General features: G+C 41.4%; 1 protein-coding gene across 1 annotated transcript in view; it reads right to left on the reverse strand.

Moving 5' to 3' along the window:
- Positions 1 to 7,894, reverse strand: part of KBTBD8 (kelch repeat and BTB domain containing 8) — a 20,568-nt gene extending 12,674 nt beyond the window's left edge. The window contains exons 1-2 of the mRNA XM_044451958.1: positions 7,730 to 7,894; positions 2,619 to 2,829 (exon numbers count right to left, since the gene is read on the reverse strand). Coding sequence (XP_044307893.1) covers positions 2,619 to 2,829; positions 7,730 to 7,745 — 227 coding nt within the window. The 5' untranslated portion in view covers positions 7,746 to 7,894. The remainder of the gene's footprint in view (positions 1 to 2,618; positions 2,830 to 7,729) is intronic.
- Positions 7,895 to 8,252: the final 358 nt, after the last annotated feature.

The following is an 8,252-nucleotide window of genomic DNA, read 5'->3' on the forward strand; positions in this document are numbered from 1 at the left end:
CAAAGTAATTTTATTTTGAAAAAAATCTCATTATTATAATTATTTCATTTCTATACTGATACACAGCCAAAGTTATCTTAGCCTGCTTCAACAAAAATACAAGGGGAAGAAAGAGAGGCTTCTTGCCATCTACATATTTCTTAGTGATCTGATAGAATAAGGACCCTTCTCCAAATCTCATCAAAGCTGAACTTAAAGGTGGAACATAACAGACCTTCCCAAGCACAGAAGTGTTGCAAATCTTAAGCCGCAGCAAAGATGCAATGAGAACTCTACAGCTTGTACCACTGCCAATGAAATGAGCAACATAAAATATTATTTCCTCCCTCTGTGCAGTTGGTTAATTTGATGTGGTTTCCTTCATCACCAATATATTTAGAACCATTCTGGGTATCAGAACAGGAATAGGGAATACAATGTGACCCTCCAAATGTTGTTGGACAACTCTCATCAGCCCTGGACAGCATAGCCAATGGTGACAGATGAGAACTACAGTCAACATCTGTAGGGCCACATCCCCAACCCTGTATTAGAAGAAAAAAATTATTCCTCTTTGTCCACAACATGCAAGTTGGACAAAACTAGCAATTTTAAAAATAAAAATGTGTATTCTAACAATATTGTTCCTATTGAAGACAGTGAGACTCAAGTCATGACTACCTTGCCCCACAGATTTCAATGGGTCTACTCTACATATGACATCTAAATTGAACCCTTACCATCGATATACCCAACATGGGCATTTTATTTTCAACTGTTAACCAGGACCATGGCAACAACAATCACTACACCACCAACAACGCTATTAAATTGCTCTAGTTTGTTCAGTAACTCTCAAAATTTACCTTGACCTACCAGTCACAGAAATTAAATGTGATTCAATACTTGATTTTTGCGATGGTGATTCTGCACCAAGAAAAAAGCAAAAAGGAACAATACCAGAAAGAAAAGGAGAAGATGAAGTCGCACAGTTCATAAGTCTCCTTATTCCCATATTCAACCACACAAACATTAATAAATTTTATTAATCATAAAACAAATTTTACATGGGAATATTTAAACAATCTCTCCACTTTAAAAGAAAAGTATGTAAAAATGGATACCGTGTGACTGTATGAATGGAACAATAGTAACTATTCCTCTATTTCAACTTCCAAAGGTGACCAGGGATTGTATGCAGAAAAGGGGGCCGACTGAGGAAAGATGGAACGCTCCATTCTTCCTCTGCACTGAACACGAAAAACAAGGAGTCTGCAAGTGCAGGGACACCACTCTGCATCTAATAGAGAGGTGCAGCAGTATACTTTTCCTTGGTCAGTAGCCCCAACTGGCCAGTACATTTCTTTTGCAGGCTAATGATTGTTTTGGGTGTATTTAAAGGGCTGTTATATTCAGTGTCAAATTAATGTGATTGGCAGTTAGATTTGCACCACTGATGATGGCACATAAATAAGAGACCTGAGTTAAATCAGTCTTTTAAAACCAGTTCACACTGACACGTCACTCTAGAAAACCTAATAAAAGATAAAAAAAACACATGTAGGATCTGGATCTAGATTCGGCCAGAGATACTAAGCACGTGCTTTTTATGCAGGTGTTTCCTCTACATGTTACTGTACAGAGGATGCAGATTGGACAAAAGGGAAATCATACTTCTCACAGTGGGTGGCAGCCAGTAATATACTTCTTTGCTCTACATCTTTACCTGTCCAATCAGAATGTTTCTTTGAAGTTTACTCATGCTCTTTAGCACCACAAAAATAACTCAGGCTTTCCCACTCTCTGTTATGCAACAGTGCACACTCAAGGGCCTTTCTGTTCCTCAGTGTAACAAAGGGACACGTTTTTGCTGGAATGCAAGCAAGTTCTAGACATGTTCTTCTGAACATTGATTTAGCAGTTATATTCACCCTTGCAGCCAAACAACTCCACTTGCATACTTATAATTTATTAAAAAACTCTTCTGATATTTTTCATTTCAGTATGTATATTACACTGTCAGCACCGAACAACCTACACACAAATATTAAATGCCACCTTCTGTTTACTGATTCAGTATCAGATTTCTGAATTTAAATTCTAATTGTTATGCACTTCTCTAGCCAAACAATGGGAACAGTGACACAAATTGGTATGTAATACAAGGCTAAATGTGTAAGCACTCTGCTAATTATAATATGCAAGAAGCAGTGTCTGTAAAGGACAAACTTCTGTTCCAACAAACATTATTCCTGCTACTTCTAAAAATGAATGCTAGCACATTCATATTCAGCACAATTTCTGGAAGAAAATAGCATGGGCAAAATTATTGTATCTTGTCTTAATAAGTAAAGGTATGCATTAGCTTTTACTCTGAATGTGAGGCCCCTTTCACAAGCTTGATTTTTTATTATATTTATTATACTTCCCAGCGGCCAAAGCTCCTATCCAGATTATTGTTACCCCAGCTTCAGAACAAGCCAAAATATTAAAGCAACTTCAAACAGTGCTTTAGTATCCTAGCTTGTTCCACACATTGGCCACAATTTTGAAACTTGTTTCAACAACATTATAAAAATGTATTACTCTCAAAATATTGGTCAGGAATGGTAGTTAACTAGTAACAGAATGCAACATACCTGAAATAAGGACTGATTGCAGCGAGAACATTTCGATGACAGGAAAAGGTTTTCCCATGATCCACTTCTATGACAATATCTGTCAGCTGTCCTTCATCGTACATTGTTTTCAGCTGCTGGAGAATGCTACAAGCATGGAAAGGATCCATACCACCACTGACTGTGCTTGAAGCAGGAGTTCCATTCAATGTTTGTGAAAACTTGCTCTGTTCTAGTAAAATGTTGAAAGAAATGGACTTAGCATGGAGTAAAAGCCAGTACAATACAACAAAATATCATTATACATTGAAAAGCCTATGTGTTATTGTTCCAGGAATAAAAGCACCCCATGAAATACTATATTATGAACAAGAACATTTACATTCCTTTATCTTTGTTTCTATACTTAATAATTATATTAAATATCATAGCCTGTCTTTTGTTTGCTTTTATTCTTACACATCCATTGACTTGTTTCATATATCCCAGCAAACCCAGTTGGCTCTGCAACATGAAGAAGCAGCTAAACAGGCTGAGGTTTGGTTAGTCATGCACAAACCAGGAAGTCTGGCTTTTCTCCCCCAACAAGCCAGAAAAGCATTCTGACTGTTCTTGGGTTACCAGAGGTCATGGTTCACATGCAACGCCAACCAAATCATAGGCAGAAGCTCACTTATTCTGTCAAAGGTATGCTTCTTGCTTGTCACTGGCAAGTGCACATGGGAGATGGAATGAAAATGAAACTGACAAAGGACTAACAACATACAGATAGCATAGAGCAGGGGTCTCAAACTTGCGGCCCACGGGCCAATTGCCAGGACGGGCAGGGCACGGGGGAGGGGCCCTGAGGCCTTCAAAGCGCCGGCGGCGCCCGGGCCGGCCTCCGGGAGCGACGCGGGATGAGCGGCCCACCACCACCGCTTGATGCGGCCCAGCCTCACCCAGACTCTACTTCCAGCGGCCCCCAGGTCAGTTGAGTTTGAGAGCCCTGGCATAGAGAAAGCTTTACAGATACAGACATGGAGCACTGATTTCAGAGGAGTGCAATTCTGTGCCCTCTGAGTATTATCTTGAGGGAACCATAGGATAGGCTGGAGTCCCAACTCTGACCTTGGTAAAACGTTTCAAGGTGGGAGCTGGGGCTCCAACATTGGAGCCCCCCCCCCCAATTCCATCATAACCAGTGCGTTCTTTCCACACTGGCTGCGCTCTAAAGGTAGAGATCATCTTTGAAACCAGCACAGGAAGTGTTCTGGGGGTACATCATTCTGAAGGACCCCAGCAGGGTCTCAGCCTCTACTCTTTATGAGTAGAGGAAAAATATTCTTGAGGCAAGGGGCACTCCGAGGCAGCCCTAGTCCTTCCACTGAACACCCGAAATCCTCCTGGTTCAGAGCATTATGGACTGCCACACTGAATGCCTCCCTAAAGAATTTTCTAAACTCAATTTTCAAACCAACCCCACTAAATGTGAATAAATTTAGCTTTGTGATAACTATATATCCAACAATTTGTGTATTTTATAGATGTTGTTTACATATAGATTTATACTAAAGTTTATTTTAAACAGATTCTGACAATATAAACCACTAATACCACTGCAACAAAGATGACTTACAAAGTTTGCATGAACACCAAACAAATATATGGATAAAAATCAGCAAGGTGGCCACCAAATGCATGTTTGGACTAAAGGTAGGTCCTAGGATCTGAAAAGTTTATTGACTACTATAAACAATCTTAACAATAGAATGAATTCTTTGCATAATTATTCCACATTGTTTCACACAAGGCATTCAAACAAGAATGGCAAACAACAACTCAGATGGGACCACATCCATCTCTATTCTGTCAAACCTTGACCTAAAATTAAACTAGTACAAAAAGGATCTAGAAACATGATGGACTATGTAACACTGTAGATTTACTGCAAGTCTTAGCTTCCCCAAGATTACTTAAAGAAACCAACCCATGAACAGAAGAGTTATAGCATCCCATTCCTCCATCTACGACTGACCATACTAAATGCATTTATACACATTCATTTTTGGTAAAAAGTTTGAAAGGTGACACTGAGCTCTATTCTTCCCTTAAATGAAAAAATAGAAGCTTGAACATTCACAAACAAAAATCCAGTAAATCAGAAGTAGTGAATTCTGCATTTTGATATCAAGGAGGTATCTGAGGGAGCGCCTTTCTCCATATATACCCTCCCAATCTCTACAATCAACATCCAAGGCCTTCCTCTGTGTTCCTCCCACAAGTGAAGTGAGGGAGGAGTTGGCAAGGAGGACGGCATTCTCCTGCATTGCGCCCCGATTGTGGAATCTGATTCTGCAGGAAATTAGGCTGACGTCAAAACTGTACTCCTTCAGATGCCAGCTGACAACCCGTTTTTCCCCCTACACGTAGTCTGAAGGGTAATCTGTTAGCTCTGGTTTTAAATTTGTTGCTGCTACCATTTTTAATTGTAACTTTATGTTTTTTATTTTGGTTGTCAATTATGTTGCATTATTGGATTATTGTTTATATCCCCTCTCTGTTTATTAACTTTAAATAAATAAATAAATAAATGATTTACGTTTTATTATCAGTTCTATAATTATTGATATTATTGTTTTATTGTATCATTGTATTTTATTATGTGAGCTGCCCAGAGAGCCTATGGCTAACTGGGCAGCACAGAACTCAAATAAATAAGGAGGTATCTCCTCCTATCACTTGTTCCAATATGGACAATGGTAGGATTATTAACAATGCTTGCCCACTGTTTGACTCCCAGAGCCTTCTTACAGTTTGTGGCAAGAACAATCCTTAACCTGATCTGGCTAGCCTCCTCTACTTTAGATGAACGGCAAACTCTTCCCTCCTACCAAACGAAACGTGCACATCTCAGTCTAGTGTGCCACCAGACAAAGACTGCCCTTTAAATACAAATGCTAAAAAACTGCAGAGTACACATTTCCCATTTTCCTTCACACTGCACTGATACTTTTAGAATAATACAATTACTGGGGGACAGGGAGAAGCAAATGATAGCAAGTTGATGACTCACTAAAGGCACCTCTTCCTGATCTCTTGCTGGACAAAAGTGATGTGTATGAAGGGCAACAGCAGTACTGCAAACATTGTTTTCTATCCCCAAAGGAACTGATAGGATTTGATATCCCTCCTCATTTCCTTACTGGAGATCAGCAGTAATTTGATTACAAGGACTAAAGCCTTTTAAAAAATCTTACACACTTTCATTTCACACTTAATTAAAGCTCAAGAAATCTCAAATCCTTGGAAAGAAGAATCCAGTTCCCTAAAGCAGCAACTGATTGGCATTTCATGTTCATCATTTGAGTTTTACTGACTTGCCACTTCCCTACTATGAGAAAATAAAATTGTATCAGACAAGGAACTTGCTAGTGATCTGTCACTACTAAATCTGTGCAAGGGAACAAAAAAAGAAAACAAGTATAACAACCCTTCATATGGGCTGCTAAATCTGTACTTATATTTGAGGCTATTGTACATAACAGTGAACTAACATCCATAACCAACTGAGAACATAATGAAGGCACATTATGCAAATACACATTGCATTATTGGTGATATGAGCTAAACAGCCTTGAAATCATTACTGTAAAAATGCCTCAATTGTTAAAATATATCAAAAACAAAATTCAGTCTTTACAATTTGCAAGGAGTGCCCAGTGAAGCGACAATTGAGCAACATTTCAAGAACAAAACCTGTCTTGTTAAAGCAACAAAACAAGCAAGGATTCCAAAAAGGGAAAGATGAGGCATGTGAAAATATTGCAAATCAGGTTCTGCTACCAACCAAGCTTGTACTCAGCACAGCTTGGATTTTAATTTAGAAGACACCTGCTTCCACCACAAGATTTGAGCATTTTAAGGAGATACTTCCCCTGCACACAGCACTACGAATTACTACTGAGCAGCTTTAATCCCCTGCTCAAGTCACAACCTTCAACATTTCAACGTTTAACACTGTACAGCAAAGCAGATTTACAGAGCCAGCAAGGTGTAGTGCTATACTGGAATTCAAGAGATCTGAGTTCTAGTCTACTCAGCCATGAAGCTCAGTGGGGGACTTTCAGCTCACAGAGTTGTTGGCAAGACAAAACAGAGAACAACAACAGTCCACACATTTTGCCTAGTCTTAGAAAGCCAGCCAAAATTGATGTGCACCAGAATCTATCCTTTAAAGGAGGAAGGGCAGGACCTTCTTGACATTTTCATACTGTGCTCTGCATGAGCTCTGAGCACCTAGGATAACGGATGGAGGCCAATGTCAATACTCTGTCTTGTTCAGCAAGTCCTAGTTCTGTTTGTCTGGGTCAATCACACTTATTTGTGGACTCGGAACAATAACTGAGCATGAACTCCTTTACACAGGGGTACCCCATTAAAGCCCCCTCCTGTTTACTGCAATGAGTAATAAACTCATTAAGGATTTAAGAACTTCACATTAGATGAGGACTCCCCCTGCTCCCTTAACCAAGTGTAAACCACCTTGGGTTCCAAACAAGCAGGAAAAAGTGGGATATAAATGAAATAAAAAGTGCTTAAAAGCACATTCACCAGTTTCTACATGCAACTTCTTCCTGTTTCTTTATATCCAAAACTGCCACGGGGGAACACATATCCACGCCGGTCAATATGACAATGTTACAGAAGGGGCTTACCACCTAAGTCAGTGCATTTAGGGCTTCAGTCTTATTTCTGAGTTGAACACGCCTAGGATTAACCTGAAAGGCTTACTTGGGCCACAGCTCCATTGATATACAGATAGCTAAAGGAAGCCACAAGGGAAGCATTGCCTCGGTAACAAAAGCGCACTTTTAGTGGGAGAGAAAGAAGAAAAGAGTTTTTAAGAGCCTTTTGAAACAAGCAAATAAATGGCACGAAAGCCCACGGCCTTGAGAGCAGGATCGGATTCCACCCACCACATGCAGCCCCCCCCCCCCCCCCCGCCCAGGCCACTGCTCCCCCCCGTTCTCTCAGCCTCAGGCCCCCAAAGCCCCTCACGGGCGCCCTTCCCCCTCGGCCCCGCCGGCCCGGCCCGGCCCGGCCCAACCCCCCTTCCAGCCGCCTTGAGGCCCCGGCCCAGTCGCGCCCACCTCCCACGGCAGCCATCCTGCGGGGCGAGCGCGGGAAGGCAGGCCCCAGAGAGACTGTCACCACCGGGGGAGGGCCGCCACTACTTTCCCCCTCCGTGTTCCCGTCTCCGTGGACCGCGGATAACGCCGCCGCCACCGCGGCCTCAACTCGGCTCCGCAAAGAACGCCCCACCGCGCTCGCGAGCGTGGATTGGTGGGCGAGGCCCGGCCGTCGCTGGGAGTTGTAGTTTTCCAACCGGCTTTGTCGCAAACTGTCGCCCTTCCGCGTAGTGCACTTTGGGAGTAGCAGTCCTGGAATTCTCATTCGGGGAGACGCAGCTCTTACTAAGAATAATCAAATAATTCTTATATTTTTTTTGTTCCCCCATTCACCCACGTATTTGCGCTTTGGATAAGGGTTACCCCTTCCCCCCACACCCTTTCTCTTTCCCAAGTTTATTACATATTGCTTATTACAGTAAATATAACTGCCGAATCGACAAGTTTACTACTTTTTGGAAAGGTGGTAATAAAGTTGGAGTAG

This window comes from Varanus komodoensis, unplaced genomic scaffold, assembly GCF_004798865.1.
Source record: "Varanus komodoensis strain SLA01 unplaced genomic scaffold, ASM479886v1 scaffold6_4, whole genome shotgun sequence".
NCBI lineage: Eukaryota > Metazoa > Chordata > Lepidosauria > Squamata > Varanidae > Varanus > Varanus komodoensis.